The sequence below is a fragment of the Dermacentor andersoni genome, chromosome 3 (genome assembly GCF_023375885.2).
Source record: "Dermacentor andersoni chromosome 3, qqDerAnde1_hic_scaffold, whole genome shotgun sequence".
Lineage (NCBI taxonomy): Eukaryota > Metazoa > Arthropoda > Arachnida > Ixodida > Ixodidae > Dermacentor > Dermacentor andersoni.
The window spans coordinates 161,026,422-161,053,649 of NC_092816.1; the positions used below are offsets into that span (position 1 = coordinate 161,026,422).

A 27,228-nucleotide genomic window follows, 5' to 3' on the forward strand; every position below is an offset into this window, starting at 1 on the left:
TATTTTAGTCTTGGTTTCATGGTAGAAATTAGCCAGCGTTCATTATTCCGCAGAAGCAAGCAGGGTCAACATTTTTTCTAGAAACGGTTACGAACATTACGGACGACTTGATTCCATCGTCGCGTTATCATCCATTGTCTGGCACTTTCGAAAGAGAAAAAAATGTTATTTGCTACTGGTTGTTGCTAGGCTAATGGCTTAGTACTTTGTTATGATGTGCAAAAGACACGAAACAATGTAAAAAAAAAAAAACAGTAAGAAGAGGAAGTGCGTTTTCCTGTGCTGTCATTTTTTACCATGCATAGTCTCGCGCTTGCTACAGCAAAATAAAAATTAAGTTAGTAAAATTTAGAACTTGCGTTACTCGTTGCTACTTTGAGTATTTATACAAAACTGATGTGGCCTAAAGAAAATGACATGCATCGTCTTTCCTATATTTATAGGTATTTCGAACACATTTTACTCAACACATTGCGTATATAGGCTTCCCATGTTCACTACTAAATGAGTGGCAAGCAAGTTCCAAGACGTGATGGTACCCCGTGTTAGTGTAATAATAAATAAATAATGGTGGGTTTTACGTGCCAAAACCACTTTCTGATTATGAGGCACGCCGTAGGGGAGGACTCCGGAAATTTCGACCACCTGGGGTTCTTCAAAGTGCATTTAAATCTAAGTTCACGGGTGTTTTAGCATTTCACAACCATCGAAATGCGGCCGCCGTGGCCGGGATTCGATCCCGCGACCTCGTGCGCAGCAGCCCCACACAATAGCCATTGAGCAACCACGGCGGGTTAGTGTGTTAACGGCGGGTTAGTGTGTTAGTGTGTAATTCCAACGCAGTTGATGCGAACCAAACAGCGAGCCTCTCATGGAAGAAAGGAAGACACTAGGCAATAAGACTTCAGGCAGCTAACCTCGGCGAGCCAACGTTCTTCGGCAACGCCTCTCTATTCTCCCCATCCACTCCACGCACTCGGCGGATAGAAGGTACTGCTTGACTATGATGTGGTAAGGGCCTATTTGCCATTAACCTTACGTTTACAATTTTTATGACTAGGCTTCACAACAGTCACGTGATTCTTCTTCCTAGTAATTTTTGCCCTTCCACCACGGAGCTTCGTCAGCTTCACAGCGTGTTCACAAGTCGGCTTCTTCCTCTTGGAGTGTCGGCATCGGTTCCGGTACGAAGATGAACGCTTCCGGTATGACAATGGTCGCCTTTCGCTCTTTGAATTTGGATCGGCCGGTGATCCAAAGGCCCACCGTGAAGAGGAACGAGAGTGTGAGCAGGCCACCGATGAGTCGGAACAGGCCGTCGTAGCTGCCGTAGTTGTCGCGGAAGAAACCTGCGGTAAGCGACCAGCCGTTAGCAGTCGGTAGAGAGCTTGTTCACATCACAACCACTCGACCGTTTGTATAAATAACTATAGTAACTGTACGGTTAGCGCTACTGGGGTGGCCCACTCAGCAACTTTGCAATTGGTACCAATCCGGCAAAGGTCAAGTGAGCATGCAATACTTCTTTCGTGAAATTCGAAACCGTCTAGCAACATCGGCAGCGTATGTCAACCTTAATGCCAAAATAATGGCCCCGCGGTTTGCAAAGCCGACGACAGTCGTCCAGTTGAGGTGTTGCACGATTCGCAGGTGGAGTCTTTTCGAATGTGTCAGCAGTGGCTATAGTGTAATAAAGTCTTTGGGAGGTAATTAATTTGTTAGAGCTAAATTTCATAAAGCTTTCATAGCGTAAAACGGGGGCAAAGGGATGTTAACGTAACAAGGCTTGTATGTAAGGCCTTATAAAGCTCAACACAAGCACGCCCTTGCACTCACCGATGACTGGTGGCCTCGCAAAGCCTCCAATAGCCGTGAGCGTTGTCATGAATCCGTAGGCAATGGGGAGGTTCTTCGTGCCGATCTCGGTAGAGAGAATTTCGGGAGCTCCAACCATGATGTAACCAGCAGGGAGACCCAGGACAGCTGACAGGCCCCAGAAGGCTATTTTCCCGTGTATGTAAGGCGCCAGCTGCTGCAGTAGTCCCAGGGAGAAATATGCAATGGTGAGCAGGCCGCAGTTAGAGATGAGGCCGTAGTCGCTCAAAAAGGGTACGAGCAAGCGTCCCATGGTATCCGTTGCCGAGAACAATGTCAGCGCATGCACAGATTCCGAAGGGGGCACCCCGATGTCTTCGGCGAAATCGAACATCACCGTCAGGTAGGAGTCGAGGAAGAAAGACCACGAAACGAAGCTCAAAGCGTGGAAATAAAAGCGCGGAGCCCTCAGCACCTCCAGGGCATTCTTGAGCACCGACTGCGAGCTGGAGACCTCTTCTTGAACTACAGGAAGGTCGACCCTGAGTGCATCACCACGCAAGGACGAGCAGTCGAGGCGGCAAGAATTGCTCACACTCACCAAGGTGCTTCTGCGTGCGCAGTTGGCGTCGACTGTGGTGGAGCCCCTCGCGATCCTGTTGCTCACGAACAGCGATCCCGCCACGCTTATCATGGTGCCCCTCCTGGTGCGATTCTCGTTCAAATCGGGAGCCATGAGGACCGACTCGCCGCCGTTTCCCATGCTACTCGTGACAGTTCCTCGCCTGGACAGGGCGGGAGGGTGGTCGCACACGAGGGTGCCGCGCCGGGACGTCCTTGCGTGATCGCCACCGAGACTTACGATGGTTCCCCTGCGGTTCCCGATGACGCTCGCTCTGTCGTTAACACTGATGATGGTTCCCCGTCTGTAGGTGCCGGTTCCACGGTTCGAGATGCTGACCAAGGTGGCTTTCCTGCTTTGCGGAGACGCCGTACGCGACGGCTCGATTTCCAAGTAGAGTTTGTCCCTGTCCTCCTCTGTACAGCCGCACACGACGGACACTCGGCCGTTCGCCGGAGTGTCGTAGGGTGCATGAGAAGATCCTTTGTTTTCCAGAACCACTGGGCCACTCTCGCCTGCCTCCTTCTCCCACGGAGGCGGGTAGAGGAGCATGGAAAGGGCCAACACGTTTCCCAGCGAACCGCCAATGATGAGGAGAGTGCCGCGAAGGCCGTACTCGGCGATCAGGAACTCGTACAGATTGGGGAAGACGAGAGAGGCCACCGTTGCGCCGGCCATGTTTAGGCCTAGAGCGGTGCCTCGCCGCTTCTCGAAGTATTGGCTCACGCACACTATGATGCTGTTGAGAATTATACCCTGGCCGGCACCTGAAACAAAGATCAAAAAGGCAAATTTTCACTCAAAAATGAACGTGAATGTTGAAAGCAACAGAAGTTTAAGAATACGATTCGAAGTAAAAGTCTACCTGCAACGATTCAGGGAAACCAGTGCCGATAACTCTGAAACCCAGCGTATTTCGTTACAACGCGATAAGATGAAGAGGTGGCTAAGAAACACGCAGTCTTCATCTGTGAGTTTTCGGGCTGCAACGAAATATGTTGTCCCACCCCTTCGTCCAACTCTCGATCCTGGTATAATATTTAACACCATCAAATCCCATTGCATCATTTTTCATATATATAGTTTGATACCTCAAAATTTAGATTTAGTCACGATATAGGTCACGCGGAGTCCGTGGTAGCGTTTATGATATTTTGAAGCGGCACTTCAGTCGTAGGTAGATCATAAATCGATGACTGACTAAACAGTTACCATGTAGGTTAGTTTATTACTCTAAAATATTTCACAGCGTTTTCTCTACGAATGTATCTTCAAGCCCAGAAATAAGGATTAGCAAGTTATTTTAACTTTACGTGATGTACGGTAGAATGGTGTTCGGGCTTTCCAGAATTATTATACAGGGTGATAATTTTTATGTTTTACGGAATTTTTAGGAATCGCCTGTGGCGGATAGCACAACACTTGGCGTTGAGCTGGATTATTCGAATAGGCGAACCTAACACGAAAAATGGAAACACATATTCAAAAAAATTAACAAATATTCACTAATTAGCTTCTTAAATTACTTTAAGAGCGATATTACAATTTACGAATAGTAGCCATTAAGCTTGCTGGGCGTATCCACTTGAAACGAATTTCCAGGATAACACCAGTTTGGAGGTGTTGTTTCCGATATGTGGGACGAAATACATAAACGTGCCAGTTAATTTGTGCTTGAATGCATAAAATGGCGCTTTGTTAAAAAAAGAAAAACCTAAGCGGAACAACACTGCACTTCTATAGACAAGTTTGATGGCGCATATCTCCAAACTGGCGTCATTCTGGAAATTCATTCCAACTGGATACGCCTTGCAAGCTTATCGGCTACAATTCGTAAATTGCAATATGTGCCGCCATTAATTAATTCAGAACTTAATCAGTGAATTATCGTTAATTAGTTCAATAGATGTCTCGAATTTTCGTGCAAGCAATGTCTGCCGCTATTCATAATCTAGCTCGAGGGCTAGAATTTTGTTATCTGTAGCATGCCATCTTTAAAAATTCCGTAAAGCTTAAAATTGATCACCTTGTATTACTAAAAAACGAAGCGCTTGGACACGAAATTTTGCTGCTGCACAATGCCACGTTCAACTCTCTTCAGCAGTTTATTGTTTTGGTGTACGCGTTCTAACCTCATGGAATCGTTCAACAGCAGCATGCAAAGCATACATCTTGCGATTGCAGGAAGTACGTTCACTACGCCTGCTCGCTAGACCTTGTTGGTGGAAAGGCGAACATTTCATGAATTTGCACGCTGCATAGGATGAAAGTAAACGCAATCGCACACGTCACCCTAATTGCATAGGATTTTACACAAAGCGCTTGCCTAAAGCTTCGCTTCACATAAAGTTGAGCAGGTGCGTTGGATCCGCAGAATTATGTCGTCATTCCTCAATAACTTGAGTTTTTTTTTTGGTGATTGGAATAAACGGTGCTTCGGTGACCTGCTGTATTTATTTCAATACACCCTGCACCGCGAAAGCATTATCGCAGGGTAATGAGTACAGTAGAATCAAATGCGCAAGTAAGGAAACAGTGTCAACAGTAGTTAGTACATTGTATATTGACATTGTGCAAGGAGGTCTACCTTCAGAAATCCCTGAATGCTTTAGAAAATACAGCACTATTGGTTGCCACCCCAATTGTGTGTAAGGTTCTTCATTCCGTAACTGTCCACGGAAACTAAAGAAAGAGGGATAACAAGAAACTTCATCTAATTTATACGGCATTGAATAGCCCTTACTTATCTTGAAGGTGCGGTCACGCCTGTATGGAGGAGACGTAATGGGGAGTTTTAGACATTAGTTTTCATCAATCCCAGCTTCATTATTATAAATCGGGTGTACATTTTTTTTGCACTCTTCACTTTTCGTATGAAGTGGTTCAATTGCAATGCTGTTTTTTTTTTTCATGCATTACACTTATTTAAGAAGAGTACCGTTGCGTTATAAACCTAGTGGCACGGTTTTGTACACTCTCAAGCATATCTATCGAACACTGTTGGTAAGGATCCCGTACCGCATTTGCGCATTCCAGATGGGGCCTAATCAAAGTACGGTAGGCTGCTTCTTTCAGCCCATGAGGGGCATCTGTAAGTGTCCTAACGACTAGGCTTAGTATTTTGGCGGTTTTATTCAAAAGCATGTCAATGTGCTCACTAAACGTCAGGTCCTGATGACGTTTTTTCGGGGTGCGCCACCTGAAGTTTTCCTTGATCTAACCATTTAATAAGCATCAACAACAACAGCAACTGCCACAATAGTTCAGCGTAAGCAAATGAAAACGCATCATTATCAAACAATGTAAAACGTAGGCGAAAATTGTTTGGTGGAAGCTGACGACGATAGCAATTGTTTAGAAGTCATGAACCAAAGGATCCCGGGGAAGGTCACTAGGATACACTTTCCCAACTATTATAACTAAATTTGCGTAGTCAGCTTAAAACAACACTATACAAATGTTGCACTTGTGAGTGCGGTAGGCAAATAGAAAATAATCGATTTTACTTTGCACGAAAGAACAGTGATCATACTGACTACACTTAAATTGTTAAGTCGATTCCATTCATTGTTCCTGCAATGTTATTGCGGCACCGGAACTTCTTGAATGTAAGAGGGTTAATTGTGTCCGGGTGACCCTCGAACTCGTATAAAAAATTGAATAATGTAGCGAACTCTTGGAAAACTTGTACATCAAAATAAATTGACCCAGTTGTTTCCTCTATGAGTGTATTTCAACACTCTCTTAGTATATATAGTTATGCATAAATTATTTTAGACATATATCACATAATTGTTCTCACTTTGACTGTATCACGGCAGCCTCCGTTTCTATAGTTCTGTTCTGTATTGATATTCGTCGGACACATCCGACGCATTAATTTCTCCTATAAGTGCAATGCGACGTTGTCTTATTCTCTAGTCTTTACTAAATGTGGATTTGCAACTTTTTCAACTGTGAAATCCCTATGACAACGTCTTGCTGGGGCCGCTTACTTTAATGCGAAATAAAGAACAGGGATATTTGTATGCATTACATGTGCAGGTTATCGGAGCTACCATATAGAAGTGGCCGCACCTTGTTTTTTTTAATTAACGCTTATGGTTCTCTCTCGTTTCCGCTCATGCAAGTGCCCACTCTCACCCATCAGGAAGCCCGCCGAAAAGGCGAGGAAGATTGTTCCGTTGGCGAAGATGGAGATGGAGAGCCCGACGATGGTTAGGACACTTCCGATGGTCGATGACTTGCGCACCCCTAAGGCCTGTATCAGGGCCCCGGAGATGAGGCCTGGAAAAGGAAGGGATTCAAGCACCGAGTATTCCAGTGTCAACAATCTGCGCTCGAAACACGCTACCTTTCTAACTTCGCATCGCCCAAAATAAGTGCAGTGAGAGGTGCCAGTGATTTAAAACGTAGTAGGTTACAAGGCTTATCTGTCCAGTCGCCTGCTTCTACATTATCCCGCATTTCTATAGATGATATAGACAAGGCTGCACATGATTTAAAACGTGGTAGCATACCAGGGTTTATTGTCAGGTTGCCTGCTCCTCAGCTGGCATACTACGTGTTGCCTATTAAGTATGCTCTGAATCCGCCGCCATGGCTCTGGGTGAAGCTGGATAAGGCTCCTAGGGCTGCTTTTATCCATTTAAAAGGATTTCCAGAGGGCGCAGTTGCTGCATATTTGAGGTTACTATAGGGCGCAAAGAAAAAAAAGAAGGAAGAGACAGCACGGCAAGAAATAAAACAATAGATATGGGAGACACGCTTCTTCCAAATCTGCTGTTTTCTTTCGTGCCTTATCTGTTTTGTTTTGCGCTTTTTAATCACATCAACTACTCTGTGCACATGGAAAAATACCCAAGGAAGTCAACTGGAGCATAACCACCGCGGCCGCCTAATTGTTAAAGCTCCGCACAAGTATTATGGAAGGTGTAGGTTCGACTCCCCCCCCCCCCCCCCCCTGCGGCAGGTTGTCTTTTCGTTCACTTTCATGACGATATTACTAATTATTTTTACAGTCCAAAAAAAAACCCCTTAAATTTTATTTTCCCCAGCTTTTCGACACCATCATTGTCTGTCTGCTTCGTGTACTTGCAAGTAAAACAAGTTGTTGTTTCGCCCATAACGCGAAGCTCTGACGCGATACTGGCCGCAATACTACTCTCAGTAATTCTCGCACTTATTTGTGTAGCACCAGATGGTGTAAAAAAGTTCGGAGATCTGCGCGAGCCTATTTGCTTTCGAGAAGAACAAAACTTTGTTCAACCTAGGCCTATCGGATTTAAGTCTAGCACCTGTTCTCTTCCTTTGTGGAGGGTGGCGCGCCTCGGTTGTGGACAGGAGACACGGCTTGCTTTTCGTTCTCTTTCCAATCATGCCTTTCATTTCTTGCTACTCGACTCGCTTCGCTTCTTTCACTTCGCCACTGGATCACGAAACAGATGTCGAGCGTGGCGTCGGAAAACCGTAGGTCTACAGCTGCAATATTTTTATCTGCTGTGCTTTTTCTTTCCTCTTTACTGTCCTTCTTCCTATCTTCCACTTCTATGTTTCTGTCTCCGCCTTTCTGAAGACTAGGCAGGCGTTCTGTCCCTTCCGGTGGCAGTTTTGCCAGCCTGCTCCTCGCTTTCCCTTTCCTGTCAAATGTTTATATGTTTTCAGGACAAATAATAATAACAGCATCGGCAGAAAGGCGATATTATTGTGGTCTGTTTCACCCTGCGCTGTGTGAACTGTTCACAGATTTGCTTAAAGGAGGGCCTCTGCGTTCCTCCTCGCAGCATCCTGTGGCAGCTTCAAAGGGAAAATAAAGCAGAACAGTAAATGCGCGACTATACTCATGAACTATTGTTGGAAAATTGTCGTTAATTTGTCGTGTTTAGTGCCGTAAATTTCGGCATCGTAGGTTATATATTAGAGGACAAAATGAAGGTATAACTTCCATCTCTTGAATTTCGCGCTGGACTCCGACGCCGGTATGTTGGGGTGACATCACATGTTTTCAAAGAATTCTTTCTTTTTTTGCGTATTTGCACCCCGTCGACTCGGTAAAAGTTCCCGAAACTTCCCATTTAAGCCGTTTGCTCCTTTTGAACACAATGTAGTATATGTTTACGGCCAGAGATTTAACTGGGACTTCCACAACGTCGTGACGTCACGGCGTGCTGGTGGGAGAACTACAAGAGGACCTCGCCACCCGTCTTTCTTTTTTATTGAAATGAAAATAAAAAAAGGGACGTGCTCACTTGATAATGGTAACGACTACTCCTTTTCTCATAGCAGAAACAACAATATAAAAAAGATATGTACGAAAATGAAAAAAGAAAATGGAAATGAAATCACTTCATACGGTGAGAACGCCACAGCACTAGCCTATACGTCTATGAACATAAGAGTGTAACAGTCAAATGCAAGTTGCACCACAATGAGTTCGTCAACAAAGTCATAAACATGCACAAACGACCGTGATGTAGACTTCGATGAGCATACAAACAGATGGAGAATTACAGTGTTAAAATAATTCACGCACAACAACAAAAAATAAAAGAAATGTATAGCACGTAATATACAAGCGCTAATAATTACAAATAACAGAAGAATGTTTTAGTGACATCGTGTGAATATTCAATGAAATACCTAGTATTTGTTGAGGATGCCTGTGTGCTCATAAAATGTTCAATTGCGTTCAATGCTTTTCGCTGTTCTATTTTCGATGGCCATGGGCCCAGCAGTTTTGCGAGTGAGGAAGGCCGGTGAGGATCGATGGAGTGTAGCTCTTGTTCTAGCTGCTGTCTTTGTATCTCGTATATGGGGCATCCTTCTTGCGACTCTTCTGGCTCACCGAGTGTCTATTCACGATAGGAATGCGCTGTTTTTGGCGTTGCAAAAGCGTAACCTAAATAATGCGGAAGAAATACAATGTCCCTTTAGTCTCCCTGCGATACAAAAAACGAACGCAAAGGATGGTATCCGTAACTTCGACACGCTCTGTCCTAAGACTGCTCGCCACGCTCTACAGGGTTTCCCAGCTATCGTGCATCGCGTTTTTTTCTTCCTTTGAGCAGACAGGCCATTCTATGCGAGATAACCAAGCGCATATTGTTCCCAGTCGCGTAGCGCAGCCGCCAGTATTTTTTCTGTTGATGCCTTTAAATAAATAAAGTTAGGTATTATTTTTTTTCAAATTACTGCTCCGAATGCCGCGCTGTCAATCCTTAATTTGTAGGAAATTGCAAGAAGCTTGAAGCTGGCGCGTTTTGAGCCAGTTGCTTCTGGTCCATTTATCTTTTTCCGACTGACAAAGAAACCCGGCGAAAAATGAGAAAAAAAAAAAAATATCACGTGATCCACCGGCATCAAAAAGCGGCGGCCTCAACCAGGTACCTCCACAGCAGTTAGTATAGTAGAGCTGGAGCTTTGTATGACGCGTCCCGTAGAGTTTCCTACAATAATTACTTAGTGGAACTCTGGCGCTGCAATCGTTCAGCCACCATTGTGATGTTGGGTAGTACATGGATTTGTCTGATCTTTGTGCTTGTGGATTCGAACGTTCTTGTGCCTTTGTTTATCGCGCTTAGTGTGCCTTCAATGTCGTAAATTTCAGAGCAACCTATACTTGTCCATGTGCAGAAGACGCTGCGAACACGCTCGAACGCCACTAATTGCAACGGTTCATCTTGTCTGGGCGGTCAAATCGAGACGCGCCGAGCGTCTCAAGGCACTGGCTTGCCCGGGATAAATTCATGAGGGTGTTTTATGTCGCTTGCCGATGGATGCGTCCGCGGCATAATGGTTTCAATATATAGGGCTTCCACGCTAGAGGTCCTCAGTTCGAATCCTGCCATTGGACAGTTTTATTAATGTCTATTGAAGAATCTATTGTTGAATATGACGAGTTTACAAAGTCAAGAAGCTGTTTGGAGTCAGAAGGACGACGTTTCGGCAAATCCGCGCATTTCCCATAATTCACGTGCTGGCACCACCGCTCACATTGCAGCTCTCGCCGACACTATCGCCAGAGTTGTCTCCAACAGTTATCGTATGATACTCTACGGTGCGCCGCCACCCCCTCGCCCCCCCCCCCCCCCCCGGCACAGCTCGACGCTTTCGTTTCGATGAGAAAAGAGCGCGGATAACTGACGGCTGATGTATCGTGGAAAGGCTGCGCTCGCTATTTCCTGTGGATCGTACTCGAAGGCGCTGCTTTTCGATACGGTTGAGCTTCGGGGTTGATTTGATGATTCGTAAAGCGAGCAGGAAAGAAATTTAGCGCTTGTATATCCATACTACCTCGTGAGAGATTTTTAAGAACCACCTTTGACGAATGTGAGTATGCGACTGCGGAGGGCGAAGAGCTATAAAAACAACACGGTTCGTGTCAAGCCGTGTTTCAGGACAAAATAATAAGCTTCACTAAAAAAATGCGCATGTTTCGATGTTTGTTGCACAAACGGCAGAAACTAAGCACATACTGCATACAGCTTTTTAGCTTGAACAACATTTCGGATGCAGTAAGTGGAACGATACACAGTGACTCCGGCCTCACCCGGCTTCACCAAAAAACTGCAGTAATTGTGTGGCCAACATGGTGATAGTAGGTCCCAATCTTGACAGAGAGATTACGTTGGTTGCTACAATCACGGAATGAAAATTAAAAATTAAATTGTGGGGTTCTACGTGCCAGAACCACTTTCTGATCATGAGGCACGCCGTAGTGGGGGACCCCGGAAATTTCGGCCACCTGGGGTTCTTTAACGTGCACCTAAATCTAAGTACACGGGTGTTTTCGCATTTCGCCCCCATCGAAATGCGGCCGCCGTGGCCGGGATTCGATCCCGCGACAATCGCGGAATGAGGGGAATTGTGGTTTGTGAATCAGCCTTTATGACAAGGGCTTCATAAAGTATACCGGCTGTTTCAGCAAACACTTTCAAAACTGTCTAGTCTATGATCTGTCTAGCACAGTCCTTGTCTGTGAGCTGGTCTACTCGAAGAGGCGGACATTGCTTACACACCAAGTCGACACGCATAATCGGCTAATTAATTTTAAAAATCACTAATTATTTTTAACTAATCACCTTATGGCACATATTGCAATTTAGAAATTCTAGCTGGGGAGTTCGCAATGCGAATCCGCTTGGAACGAGTTCTCAGGCTGAGACTCGTTTAGAGATATTAAATCGAGAACTTTGCGGAGAAATGCAATGGCGCTCCTGTTACTTTTTTGCTTCAGTGCATAAAACGACGTTTTATTGAGAAAGTAAGCGGAACGACAGTGCATCTTTAGCGCAGGTTTGATGGTGCATACCTCGTAAATTGTGCCATCCACACGATTATATTAAAGTGGATATGCCTTGTAGCCCCGCAGGCCAGAATTTGTAAATTGCAATATGCGGCAGAATGTAATTACTTAGTTCGAAACTACATTAGTGATTTTTTGTTAATTAGTCGATCATGCATTTAAATATTTTGAAATGCCGCTTCGAGTGGACCAGCAGCACATGGAGTAGAATTGTGCTATCTGTCACAGGCAATTAAAAAACAAAACTGAGTTTTCGCTGAAACACTCGGTTTATACGTACCGAGATCACATACGTCAAACACAACACGGTGGAACGTTCGTATCGCTTCTGAAGTGGGCAGATGCTTGGCGGAGCTATTTCTTGAACCTGCACTTGACATCGGCACGTTTTCTGCCATTCGTTGGTTTAGTGGTGTTGAAGGCACAATAAAGGGACAGACAACGGCTTAGAACATGAATCGAGATAACCCCGCTGATAGAAAGATTACTTATCGTATTGGCTAAAACGAGCCCTTATATATAATTTTAATTATTCACTAATATAAAAAAAGTTTACCTTTGGCACTGCACTCGGCAAATACATGAATATACACAAATGATCTATCACGTGATCAAACGATCTATTACGGTGTTCCTGGCCTTTTTATTTGTACTGAAATGCAGTAGACTCTTTTCTATTATAAGTTTTTTCTAACGTACAATATGCAGATAAGCCTTCGTTTGTAGTGAGTAGAAAAGTGGCGCTACTTTCGCATTCGTTTTCCATGAGTTGACTTGCTCGTCTATCGACAGATTAACGACACTGGGGGCCAGCCAGACGTGACGTAGGCGTCTACTTAGGGATACAGTTATTGAGACCAAAGCGCTTATGTGACGCGGACAAGAAAAGACGACCTCTCCCCCAAGCGCCGGTTCTTGTCGTTCTTCCTTATCCGCGTCGATTAAGCGCTGTGGTTTCAATAGTTGTATCAAACCAACTAGCTCAAAAATCTCTGGTACTTGGGGATAAGCGCGGTATGAATATAAAAAAAAAAAAGGTCCGTACAGCAACGCAAACATATTCTACCAGCTTCTTATTCTCAAAAGTGGTGAAAAAGGTCAAAATATAGTCGTTTAACTGCAGTTGCACTCACTGCTGCAAAAGCAGAACGATGCACGACTTTCACAATTTGCGAAACGAGTTATTGGCATCGTTCTCACTTCTCGGCGTTGCTGTAGAAGGGACCCTTTCTTTTTTAGAGGTTGCTGCAGGTCGCAAAACTCCGCTTTCAATATATTCACGCGCTTTTGGAAGTAACCGCTAAAGGTGTAAAGACTACCGAGGGTGATTTTTTCGTACCGCCATAAAAAATTAGGTCCTTAAAAAATCGGTTATCAGTTTCTTCGAAGACGGACAATAGATATGGTGACAAGACACTCTTTGAATACTCTATCTTTTGCGAATTTCGTGGTCATAGGTTGGTTACTACAAAAAATAAAAATAAAATGCAGGCCCGAGTTTCGACATTCTTTTAATTTTGCCCAGCTACTTTGGCCCCGGTGCGTCAGTGTGACGTCATGAATGCCTAAGCAGTCTCTCGTATTTCGGTCATTTCAGAGCTGTATAGATTTACTTAAACTTGCTAACTTTCGTCTTTGACTCCTTTAGAACAAAATAAATGCCCACCTTTAGCGATAAAAATGTTAACAAATTTTCTGCAGACGCCGTACGAATGTATGAAGTCTCGGCGAGCTAATGAGAGCACAATAAGCTTGCGTCGCCAAGTGTTTTTGTGTTTGCATTATTTCTGGCTTACCATACAGATCTCCTCGCAATAATTGCTTTTTTTTTATTAAGGAAGCATAATTTGGAAGTACAGATCAACATATTTATTTAGTGTTCCCTTGCATTGCTAACTAATTGCGATCTTGTGTTGCACTCACCGCTCAAGTTGAAGAAGCCGCCGTAGACCGACAAGGGGAGCGAGGCCTCTCCTCGGGGAACTCTGAACGTGGACATGATGGCGTTGAAGAAAAGGCCCAGGCAACGGCCATAGCCCGAGGAGAGCATGTTGATTATGAAGCAGACCACGGCCATCGCCCAGCTGAGCCCGCCGTCAGGCACGGCCATCTTCCTCTTGCTCTTCTTGTCAACGTCCGCTCCATGCTTGGCAAATGCCTCGTCTTTCAGCGTGTCGCCGCCCTCGCCAGCGAGAACGCCGCCAACTTTCTCGGCTGCTGTGTGACCGTTTACGGTGACTGGTCTGGCAACGTTGTCGCCCTCCGGGTCCTGTTGTAAAAGTTAGCATGATGTTTAGAACTCGCTCTTTGGCCGTTTGCTATTACATAAGGATTAGGGACGTTGCGGACGAATTAGGCGTTATTGAATATTTCCTTGACAACAGAAAATTTAATTTTCCAGCGCCTGCCCTTTGAGCTCTGAGCAGGAAAGCCTACTCAGTGCGTCATCCAACTAGTAGTGTCAATTGACGAGAAGTCTCGGTCATCATGGACTCCTTTGTGTCTGGCCTGAAGGATCAATGCTCGTTCCAAAAGCGTCGACACAAATAACGCCCTGTCTTGCCTTGGTACCTCCACGATGAGATTATTTTGCCATCCTCCCGCTAGGCCTCCTGGGCACTTGTATTGAGCAGCGGCTGCAAAGCTAATCCACACGTACAACCCTCTGTAGAGAACCCCCCCCCCCCCCCCCCCGTCATTGAAAGTACACAGTAATACGCCTCTTCCCTCTGCCTCCCCCCCCCCCCCCCCCGCAAGTACGCAGCGTTGAATGTGCCTTCCCAGTAAGTTGAAATGGTACTCATGCACATGTAACAACTAACAAAAACAGACCAGGGTTTGTGGGCTCGTCAAGTTGCCTGCGAGCAGCTTTTTCCCTTCGCCCTCCCATCTAACATGTATGATGGCACATAAACATTATTGTTATTAAAACCTGCTGTATGAGCGTAAATCGGGCTCTTAGAAGAAACACGCACTCTCCTGCACCCTTTGTATTTATAGATATCTACAAGAACATGATGATTTCCCAGACAACACTCCCTCCCCCCCCCCCCCCTAACACGTATAGAGCTCGTCAGGGACTTTACCATACTACTCGTCGCAAGTCATTCCGTGTATGTCAGTACGGGTGTGAGAGAAACAACCCTGTCATTTTTCTTCCTTGCGACAGCGTTGTTTCAAATTGTCCAGCTACATTCGCACCCTCAACAGAAGCATGACAACTACACCACTTATGTAAGTTTTTTTTTCGCGTGTGGGCAGCTGTAGTTTCGCTACGTAATAAACCAACGACGCTTTCCTCTATTTCCTATGCACAACCGTTGGGCAGAAATTTATTAAATATTGGCGTTCCTGGAATTTAACTCATGCGAGTGGCGTCAAAGAATTGTTACTATTATTTTTTTTTCTTTTGCAGCATGGCTATATCGCAGCTGCTCTTCTATCCTACTGCTGCCAAGCGACATCCTCGATTTCGTGCAGCAGAAAGAGCACTCCCACACATTCGTCGCGATGACCTTTCGACTTTCTTTCGCATAAGCTCTGTCTCTTTCATCCCGGCGATGACGTGCGTACCGAAAGCGACTCATGGAAGAAAACATTTTTCTTGGTGCAACGCACTCGTGCGATGAACTGCGTGAGCATATAATTATTTCGTTTAGAAACGCCATATCAGTGAACAGAAAATGTTGGCAAGTGATCTCAGTCAATATTTACCCCGCGCGCGTTCTTCAGTCTAGAACTATACGTACGCTCGATGATATGAAGAAGCGCAAGGAGCATGTCAGCATAATATATTCCCCATGATGGCTCATAACCTTCAAAAACGGCATTCCTGAAATATGTTCCTCAAATGGTAAATTCCTAAAGCGTCATTCTAGGCCAAAGGTGCCATATATTGCGCTTGACCCTCTGTGATTCTGGTCTCAAAAAAAAATGTGGTCAATCATTTTGGTGCGCTGTTTGCCCTCATAAACTACTTCTGCAATTAAAGGGCTTCTTTTTCTGTCTTTTCTGAGTGATTTGAATGTTGGAGTGGTTGGTGAACTCTACATCGCAAAACAACACTCGCAAAAATACAGTACTACACGGAGAGCCTTTAAAATCTGCGGCTTACTGGTGAAGGAATTGCACTTTTGTATTCTTTCCTAGCGGCAGCTAGTTTTTCTCATAATGTGCTTCGCGGCAAAGCACTGCGGTGATTCTGCGCTAATTTTTTTTTTACTGTGTTTGCAAAATTCTACAAATTTCAGGGGCACAATACAACTGCACGATGCGTTTGGATGACTGGCAATAAGCCTGTCAAAAAAGTATTGAAGTCGATAGGCGAGTAGTGTCGAAGTGCAAGAATGTGCAAAATGCCTCATGGTCAGGTACACGTAGATTTGTGATGCAGTCCAAGTAAAAATGCATTCTTAATAACTTCGGAAGGGTGTACAAAAGAGATTTTCTTCTGCATGTTTGACAACAGTACTTTTTTGGGCGAGAAAAAAAAAATTTCTTGTTGAGCATCCGACACGTCATGGGCGCCAGCTCGCACGTCTGCTTCACTGCTCCTTAAGTGCTAATTGGCTGTGGCGTCTCGCTGCCGTGGACGCGCAGCCCTGTCCAGCCAATCAGAACTTCAACAGCAGACGAAATGACGTGTCCACTAGGTGAGCTCTTACAGAATACCTTCCTTGGGATCTGTGTTTTCACGCTGCTGGCAACTAGGAAACAGTTCGATGTGCTGGCACGAGGTTTCGGAAGTACTGGGAGCTGATATGTCATTGCCGCGTCACTAGATTGGTACATGCACGACAGACGCAGTACAAGTTAGGTCGTGCGCCCGGTTTTGCATCTTTCACGTCGTTGCAGTTTTTGCTGCCGCCGTTGACGTAGCGACTTCGTCACCAGAAACATTTGTGCGGCTGAGTCAGCGATGATGGTACGAACGGGTGAAAGGTGCGTGAACCTTCGAGAGAAATCGCAGCCTCAGATCTTCGTCAGAGTTCAACTATTTTCTCTTCAACACTTCTTTCCAGCACCGTTAGCACAGACGTACTTTGATATTCTTTTTCTTAACATGTAAAAAGTTGATGAGGCGTAAGTATATGTTCCTTGTAGGGTCTTTAAGACTTGCCCTGGCTGCCAAGAGCCTCGCGATTGGCAAGTGCTCTTGTCATGAGATGTTTCAAGTTCCACTTTGAAGCTCAACGAAAGCCATTTTCATGACAGCATAATTTACAAAATATTTCGTGTTGTTCTGTGAAGACACACTGTCGGAAAAACGGCTAACTTTTCTGACATCAGGAAATTCATATTTTAGGTGTTTCAAGACTTCAGCTTGAAGAGATAGCCACTGTAGCTATACCACGCTCGAGGCAGCCAGAAATAACAAGTGATCGTGCACGGAGGGTCCCAGTTCATTTGGAGCGATCGTATGCGACGAAACGATGTCATATCGCTTGTGTGTTTAACCAGCGATAGGATTGGGAGCATCTTACACGAGCTAGATATAATAACCTGCGAAGGCCAGTTGAACAATCAACTCTCCATCCTTTATGTTCGTTTTGAGCTCTCTTAAATATTTCGCTTTCTACTTGCTCTCGAAGTGGGGCAATTTGAGCTGTTGTAGCATGTCCAAGGACTTCTCACAAAATTCGGCTGGACTTATGATTACTGTTTCGAATCTACTGCTGAGATCACTGATCCAATGTTGAACGTAGAAGTAGTCAACCTTATCTGCACGAGGAATGGGTTCGAGCACCATTTCGACGCCATGTGGGATGTGTACCGTTTCACGAACATTGTGTACTGATGGTAGCATACGGTAGAGAGGTTCCTCGATATGGACACCGCAGTTCCAGGACACGCCGATCTATTTCGTTGATATCTTGCACGTTAAATATGTGCCGTTGCCTTGGTTGTCCAGTCTTGTGGCAATCCGTAGGTACAAGCGAACACGCAGGCAGCTGAATTCCTGAAATGCAAGAAATGGGACATAAATGTGTGCAGAAACATCCTGCTGCCGTGTTGTGAAAGAAATACGTACCGCACCACCAAAGTTACGCTAGGCCCGCAAATATTGCTGGCGTAAGTGGTCTGGCAGGCAGAATTTTCACGAGAAAGTGTGATCAACAGATTTGCAAATTGGAAAATTCATTAATTACTTTATTTTCCAATCTCGCCATTACGTACATATTTATATTAGAAACTTGAGGACAAGCGCTATGGAAGACCACTTAATTTTGCCTGGTAGTTCTAAGTCGTGGAAGAAACAAGCACATCCCGTGAACACGAAAGCATGAGATATACTTTAATAGTTCATTCGTAAACCAGCAAATAAAAATCGTTTGAAATTCTTGACGCTTACCTTCAGAGGTACAAGCTTCAGGTGGAGAAGTACTGGTGGGTCCACTACGACCTCTTTCTTTCATCGTGTCGGCCACGCTAGAAGCACTACCATCGTCGCCTAGCCTCCGTGCCAACCTAGAACCTTTTTTAAGCGCACGGTGCCTGCGATGCCGTCAGCTCAGTGATTCTCAGGCGGCATCGTCCTTCCAGATATTCATCACTTCCGCTTTCAGTTGTACAGACCAGCCTGTTGTCAGTACGAGAGCACGGGCACTCTGCGTAAAATATGACATGACCGACTCACCTTTCGCAATGTTCACCCTACGCGCTGCCCAGAGATGCGGCCGAAAGACGGCCCGCGGATCCCTCGCACTCGTTCGGTGGCGCGATCCCCGAAACAAAGTTCGCCTCTGAGGAAGAGCCGGCCGTAAGAAACCGAAGAAGCAGTCACGTCCGAGGCACGAATAGAGCGAGTCGCGCTCAAGCGAGCAGCCAAGAAGAAATAGCCCAGTGCTTCATACACTTTTGTTACACAACGATGTAATTCTAAAGGGATCGTCTCTGTGCCACTTCTTTTGTAGCAACCAGCAGATTGTTAAGGCACCCCGTGTGGTATTGTACATTTGCGTGTTTTCTCGCAACCTAGGTTTCGCCGGCCACGTAATATTCATGTCGTTGTAAGAAAAAGAAACGTATATTTTCTTGCGAAAAATACTTTACGCGGGCACAATGTGCACCAAAATGATAGAACACAATTTTTTAGAACAGAATCGGACAGAGCTGCGGGCAAGGTTAGCTTCGGTGGCATAATAGAGTATTGGCCACCTCTGATGTGAAATAATGGTTCATAAATGAATTATAAATACATTACATTAGAAGATACGGCGATAGGAGGATAAATGCATGTGAAAATAAAATGACGTTTGTGGCATCGCCTTCATGTTGCGGACATGGATGTCTGAATATAATATTTAAAAGAAATACATAAGTATGTCCTTTTCTGTCTCTGCTAATAAGGAACATTTTTCCTTTTTGAATGAATCCAGGAACACCTTTTAAAGAATAATCTACCAGACGAGGACCGGTTTCACGTTCTTCTGCAGGCATTTTTAGCTGGGGAACTCCTATCTAAATACATGAACATGAGAACGAAGAAATCGGTTTTTTCCGCAACCACTGCGCCGAATTTGATTATGTTTGTAGAATGTGAATGCAAAAGTTCGAATCTAGGGTCTGTACCCAACGTATGTGTTATGTAGGCCGTCACTTTGTTTTTTGCAAAGATTGTTGAAAATCGCAAACTTTGAAAAACTCAGGTATCAAGTTTAAAGTTTAAAAAAAGTAAGTGGAACAACAGTACATTTTCACGCCGAGTTTTACGGCGTATGTAAACAAGGTGATGTCATTCTGAAAATAAATTTCACGCGAATACGCCTTGAAAACTCACGTGCAACAATTCGTAAATTTCAAGATGTATTGTTATGTAATCAATTAAGAAGTTAATTATGCAATTATTGTTGATTATATAAACATACGTTTCCATTTCTCTTGCAAGCAATTTCGCCTCTAAATAATTCAACCTATGAGCTAGAATGATGTTGTCTACTACAGGCGGTTTTTAAAAATAACACAGAACTTATAAATTATCACGCGGGTATAGCGAATGGGATACCGCGGCGGGTACACGTCGATGCTGCTTTGTCTTACAACAGATAAATACCGAGATGTTCAGAAAGGCCGCTAAACCGAGTTTCACCCTGCGACTTAAAAATTCAAAATCAAGACAAATTCGTTTGGGGTTTTCCGAGCGCCTGCGGGATCAGGGCCCATCGCCGATTGCGCGTTCAGGAATCCAGAAAGATTTTCTTTGATAAGCATGACACGCCTGTGCTTTTGTAAGCATAATCATGCAGTATGCAGAATATGACAGTAACTACGCGCTTCTGACATCTGCAATAGCTTTCCCTGCCTACACAGCATGCAAAAGCATGGCCTTCGACATTAATAGTAGTCACTCAGAAGCAGCCGTTATAAACTGTGCGATCTGCGCTCAATGTCGGCATCCTTTAGCGCTTTAATGCAATCGTAAGTTTGTGTGCGCCAACAAGGAAAATCTCAGGGCCTTTTGCTGAGCTAAACTGCGATAGGCGAAAGCCTATCTATGACTGCCTCTGTTGCTGCTGTCTGAACTGTTCTGCGAAAGGACGCCGCCGTGGCCGTCAGCATAGGATGCAATCACAGCCATATGGCTGCAAGTTTTGTCGCCGATGTGCGCGCACCCCCACGCGCATGCCCGCGCTCTCCCACGCGCCCACTCGCACAGCGCTACTGGCATATGGCGCCTCCGCTCCTGACTCCCCTCACCGGTGATCACCGCTTTCCTGCGTCCACCACGGATTGCGCCTGGACACTCATGAGCCACTAAAGGCTTACGCCTTAATATTTGAATCGTTGCAAAGCGGGTGCTGCCTGAGTGAAGAGTTTACTGGAGGGCTCTGTAAGCCGAACTATCTTTTTCAAAAAATAATTTTGTGGTAACGCATGAAACCACATCGCTCCAAGTCACTGACCGTACCGACAGGTCTACGTTGCTGGCTAAGCTTTCAAAGCGGAGCAGCCGTTACGGTCAATGACTGGGATATCACCATCGACATTAAAGACCAGCCCCAGGAAGCTTGTTGATACGATGCGTCAACTGCGCTGCCAAGGTTATCTGAGGTTACACCAAAGTCTGCAACACTATCCTGTGGCTGCGATGTGGGCAAATAAGGCCAAAACTGATTTCCGCCCCAAGCGGGAAGGCAGCCATGGCGCACCATGACGTTGTTTTCGCGTTATCCCGATGCCGGAAGTCTGCGGAAGACCCGAAAAGCTTCGGCGGTGAGAATCTCCGATGCTGTATGTTGTAAAATTTCCTTGCGCCAGACGAGTGTGTAATACTAACGATATTGAGGAAGCGGTTTCGTCTGAGCGCAATCACGAAGACAAGGAAAAAAGAAAGAAAATAAGAGGAATCTTTACCACATACGCCTTTCGAACACATCGTTGCCTGGAATGTTTGAAGTATCGAAGATTTTTTAGCTAGATTTCGACGCTTTCTTCGCGTGGTTGAACGCACTTGTTGAGCAATTCAGGGGCGATTTCGCAGTTCAGGTCACATCTGTCAAACGTCGTAGACCACGGACGCTCAGACCACGGACTCTGACTAGCAGTGTTTGATATAGTGCAAGTTCTTGCACTAAGGAAAAAAAAAATCTCCTCCAAGATGAATGAATAAGAATAAGTCTGCTTCTTTTGCAATATATGCTTATATTTGACGTGCCTTTGCAGAGGCGGTTTCTGGTGGTTGTTCCACAGCAGCATGGGCTTCTAGGTACAATAAATAAGTTTTCACCCTAATAGGTGAAGCAAAGGTGTTTCGGCTTGGTTGTACCCTTGAAGCACTTTTATAGCACTCTCTTTATCACAAATAAGGTTTCCAATAAGGAAACGCCCTTGCTACCCCTCACTTCTTCGAATTTACGCCCTCATTTGACGGGTCTAAATGATTAAATCTACAATTGTGCAATCACTTTTGACCGTTGACAGGTTCCATTATTACATTGGGTTTACATAAAACACGTTACATCACATCAAAAAAGTTTCGCCTTTGCAATATGTGCTTGTGCTGGCACAAATGCACTGACTGCATTACTTCAATATACGGGGGTTATATATCGTTGCGGCGGCCCAGAGGTTGAGCACCAGTCTAGTATGCTGGAGGCACTCGGATCACACTCGGATCGAATACCGGTGCTTTCGGGAAGCCACCGTTTTTCTTTTTTTTAATGGGCAGAGGTGTCTCCTCGCCTGCCTCTCAGATACTTGCGGAAATTTCTCACTTCCAAAAGGGGCCCTACAAAGAATGCGAGGTCTCCGGACATCCTTTGTCGAACCACCGACGGCTTTATAGTAGCGCTTGAAGTAGTAAATGCAAGGCGCAGAAGACCAGGACTCGAGAAGAAGAACACAAACGACAGGACCGGCGGAGTAGCGCACCCACCGTGTCGTTGGGTGACAAAAGAGAGCCGCCGCGGGATGGTATGGTACGGTATGGTGAAACTTTAAAGAAGTCCTGCAGATCGTGAGTCTTCACGAAGCGGGCCGCTCCCACGTGAGAACCGGAAGGCCGAGCCTTTCGGCCGCATCGTGGGCCTGCTGGACAGCCCACAGTTGGTCAGCCAGAAGAGGGCCGCGGGATGCCTAGCGGTAAAATAGGTACGAGTGGCGCTCCCTGCCAGGTAGTCGGCCATTACTGGACCTCAACGCTTGGGAAGGACGCACACCTAATAGGCTATTATCGGCCTCCTCTTTTATCATTTTTTTTTCTACGGAAGCCCGCAATGTAAAGGATGGTACTGCAGCACCAGAGGCAGCATCGCAGCCAATACCTGCTCGGCAGCTGAGCACTAGCGCTCCGCGGAGAAAGACGACGAGAAGCACAGGGGTATGTACTACACTGTGGGAATGAAAAAACTATCTCCAGATTTTTTTTTTGTCGAAAGCGTCACCCGCTAGTGCCAACTGTTCGACGAGGAGACCAATTAGGCCACGTTTCGTGAGTTCCCGCTCATACTGAACCCTATGGTAGGTGGCTGAGGCAAGGAAGCACATAAGGCATACCATATATAAACCGCATGGCTCTAATGAACTCACCCGCCGTGGTTGCTCAGCGGCTATGGTGTTGGGCTGCTGAGCGGGATCGTGGGATCGAATCCCGGCCACGGCGGCTGCATTTCGATGGAGGCGAAATGCGAAAACATTCGTGTACTTAGATTTAGGTGCACGTTAAAGAACCCCAGGTGGTCGAAATTTCCGGAGTTCTCCACTACGGCGTGCCTCATAATCAGAAAGTGGTTTTGGAACGTAAAACCAGATATTTTTTAATGAACTCAAAGGTGTTAGCAGGTGTAACATCCATTTGGAAAGGTGCTCTTCATCTTAATGCATGTACATTTAAGGGTGTTGTTAATTTACAACCTATATACTCGCCAAATGGCGTTGTCACTATAACACCCTTCTTTTTGACGTGCGGCTAAACGCCCTTTGCTTGGAAAGTTGCTAAATACCCAAGAAAGGTGTCAACCACGGGACAAATTATTTACACCCTCATGGGTGTGAAATTTTTAGAGTGTACAGCACACATTTTCTGTGATCACAGCGTGGTTGAGTTCGAGTATCCAATATAACTGCCGATATTACTGACGCCCTAGCTTGATTGGCTTGGCAAAGTAAAACTGGCAATTCGCATTTGCACATTACGAGATTAAACGGAAAACAAGCAGAAATTGACAAGCTTATTATAAAAAATTTACCTTCACAGAAATTAAGAAAATAACAAGCGTATCGTTATATTTTTTCTGCGCACAGGGACGCCGAGTCAGCATAAGTGAGGTGAACTTTGTTTTATAAATTCAAATTCGGACGTGGCTTTCACGATTGCTTACAGGTTTGTCCAAACACACTCGGTTATCGATGCCTGTATGCTGCCGTATGCTATGGGAAAAACACGTTATTCCTTTCTTTTTGTGTACTGCGCTCACGACTAAGGAGTATGCGTCCTGCTTTTCCAACGTCACCACAGCTGGCGCGTTGAAAGAGAGGCTGTTGCTGAGCGCCTCTAAGCGTTCCGGTGAGACGGCCGCTGTTGCCTAATGAAGCGAGTGCGCAGTTTTCAAATGCTCGCCAGTGCTTTTGACTTTGGGAGCTTCTCCAATTGCCTTCGCTGGGGGGCTCGAAGGAAACTTCAAGCAAGAGAATTATGCTTGCGGAATAGCCTTAAAAGCGTTAATTCGGTATAGTGGAAACGTGGCGAAAGAAATGGACAAGGCGAAATGCCGACGATCAAGCTCTAGCCTACAAATAATTGTTATTGAATACGGCACATACAATAGCCGCTCGCTTTCTCGTGCTCAGCGCCCACGAAAGGTCAACCTTTTTTTTTTTTTTTTTGCTACAGTGGCTGAGATACTGCGATCGCCTACAATTGTACCACAGTTGGGGCGTGGCATTTATTGTGCTAAGAACACGGCCTTGTTGTTTATATAGCTGCCTTCTCAAGTGCCCCCGAGAGATTTCCCTGAACAATTATAGTAATGAATTATCAGCCACGGTGGATTAGCGGCTTTTTCGTTACGCTGCTGAGCAGGAGGCTGAGGGTTCGATTCCCAGCCGCAGCGGCCGCATTTTGATGGAGACGAACTGTGAAACGCTCGTATCTTCAAGAACGTCTGATGGTGAACGCCAATCCGGAGCCCTACACTGCGTTTAATTCATTGCGCAGTTTCTGGATGTATTGTCCAACGAGTTTGTATTTGAACACTAATGCGGTAATTACGAATCAGCCCTAAACGATAGCGAAAGAAAATTATGGTGCATCTTAAGTATCAAGTGTGCCTTCAAGTGTGGGTAAGCAGTGACACCCAGAAAGAGAGTCACCCTATTGCATAACATCGCGCACGAAAAATGTCATTTCAAGAAAGAGCCGCGCCCGTCCGTGTGCTGATTTTCCGGATTGGTACCTCCTTATTGGAAATCAGGAAATATTACTTCAAATGAACGTGCTTTTCGAAACCCTTCATTAGCTGTTACTGGTTCTTAGTTTTTACTTTTACTTGTTTTCATCGCAGTTTATCACGAAATTCAAAAAATATCACCCCCCCCCCCCCCCCACGACTTGAAGAGTCTCTGACAAGAGGCGGACTGTGTAGTAGTGAAAGCAATATTCTTCGAATCGCTCATGTACTCAACACGCCAACTGCTACTAATACCGAGGCGCGTTTAGCGGGACGAAGAAATAAAAAAAAGTATTAATGTTAGCTTGCTTCAACTCACGAGAATGCTACACTACCGGGAACCCCACGAGCTTCCTTCGAAGATGAAAATAATAGCTACGAAGGTGCGGCTGCCAATGCAGGCGAGAGGAAGTTGTGAGCCGCCGCAAACTAGCTGCGTTTAGCGACAGCCAGGTGTCTGTAAGGTTTCCGAAGTGATCGACTGCTAGGTCGTGCACTCTTTGAACAAAGAACCGAAGCGTTGTCTAGTTTGTTTATACATTACGACACTCGCTAGAGATTCGAATGTGTTCTCAATGTATCTATAAGAGGCCTCGTTGCTCATTATCGGAACGCCGCAGCTTTTGCGCTCTTTACGACCGTGAGACAACGCACCTCGACGACTGTCTCTGGGTTTCCTTGCGCAGCGTTTCCTGTCGAGGTTTCAGCGTTTATTGCATTTTCTTTGTTTTTTGTCCTTCGTGCTCGTTGATTTTCTTTTTCAGTGCACTAAAGATCCAAACTGGGGGTTTCTACAAGAGTGTGGTGTAGTTATTGGTGGGTGATATATGTAAGAGATGAGTGCTGTCGACGAGCACAGGTAAAGCACACTGATTGTGTGATTTCCCTTTCAGAATGTTGGTAAGCTACCGTTGATGAATTGATAGCGCCAGTAACTTGCTCTCGATGTTATTTCTATCCCCTGTAAATTTACTTCGTGTGACCTGCGTCCCGCATAGCTACCCCCTAGACAAACATTTACAGTCTCACTAGGCTGCAAATAACGAACTCTTGTCAGGCAGGTGAACGTTAGCTTACTCGTTGACATAACAGACATCAAAAATACCCTTAAGGATTGCTGGTTAAGATCTTCAAACATGTGTTGCACTTGTTTAATTAGTGCTGAAGAACAGGAAGCTAGGCTTTCCCAATACACTATCAATAAATCGAAGCAACCACGTTCCCTAATAGCCAGCACACTCAATCTACATACAGAGATAAATTACGTCTATTGAAAGAAAGTATAAATAGAATGAATTGTAAGTATCAACAAGGCCAAAAAAAACTAATAATAAACTAACGAGAAGAAACTATCTTTATGCATTCGTGCCAATAAAGGTTCACGCCTCCTGTGTGACAAGAATAATGTACGTCCTACGTGGGAACATCAATATCACATTGTTTTAGTAGTCCATACAGCAAACACAAAATGTAAGTGGCATTCGCAAGGATGTAACAACAAAAACAAACAATTAGGTTGCTGTTTACAAGAAAATAACTTTGGGCAATCAAGGGACATCTCTCTTTAGCAGGACATACCAATGGGCCAAATGATTTGTTTACATAAGAATCACCTTTATCCAAGTGGCACTACTTATCGCTCACGTTGACTCCTTAAGAATTTTGTTACAAGCGGTTAATGAGAAAGTGCAGGACAAAATCCTCTCGGGTGTCGCAGTAGACCATCTGGTTCTATTTTGCACGCGGAGCCAGAAGCGTGGTGTGTACGCATGTCCGGTCGTAAACGGTGCATAGAATATCACATTGCCAATTTGACGATTACAAAAAAAAAAAAAAAAAGTTGGGTAAGTTTTACTCAGTACCGTAATGACTTAATGCGCGCACTTCTGTCGTGCTGCAGTTACTTGCAGCTTCAGATGCAGGTAACTAGCTCGAGCAACGTGATAACAATAAAGCTTGGCGCTGGCTGAGCCGGTAGTAGCTACCGCTAATAGACGAAAGGGGCCGTGCTCACAGGAGAATGTTTAGCGCAGCTTAGTACATAGATAGAATGAATGCGTCAATTCGCGTTTGCTCTTGGTAATCCGCAACTTGCATGTTACGAGAGAAGCGCTAAAACGACGATCTAGCAATGCTTATAACACCGAGCCATAAAGTGGGACACTGCGTTTGGGCGTGACCGTGCAGCAGAGGGTTAGTGTTCTAACCTAGTGCAATTCATCTTGTCTTTCGCTTATGTCAATAACGCTTCTAGAACCTCCCGAGTACCAGCCCAAGATAAAAAAAACGCTGTTTACCATAACGCGTGGCAAAATAACTACCAGAAAACCCAATGCCCGTCGACATGCGGATAACCGCGCAGCGTTCACGTGGTGCGCATGCGAGAGCCCACGTGAGAGTAATTCCCGGAACTCTGAGACGAAGGGATTAATGAGGGCACGCACTCCGGCGACCTTTACCTACAGGCTTCCAGCTGCAGGCTCGCCTCATGGTGCGCACGGTGCGTGCTCGCCGAAGGCGGTGGACAAGACGTCACACGCTGGCGTGCGATCCAGCCGCAGCTGCTTACCGCGCTGCCTCCGTTCTCCGCCGCTGCTCGC

The 27,228-nt window shown here is 45.3% G+C and overlaps 1 protein-coding gene across 1 annotated transcript; it reads right to left on the reverse strand.

The window, feature by feature from the left end:
* Positions 1-723: 723 nt before the first annotated feature.
* Positions 724-27,228, reverse strand: LOC126524541 (monocarboxylate transporter 9-like). The gene is made up of 5 exons (XM_050172840.3): positions 27,092-27,228; positions 13,665-14,010; positions 6,581-6,724; positions 1,837-3,204; positions 724-1,349 (listed from the first exon to the last, which is right to left on the reverse strand). The coding sequence occupies exons 1-5, from the start codon at positions 27,116-27,118 to the stop codon at positions 1,141-1,143; spliced, it is 2,094 nt and encodes a 697-aa protein (XP_050028797.2). The 5' UTR covers positions 27,119-27,228; the 3' UTR covers positions 724-1,140.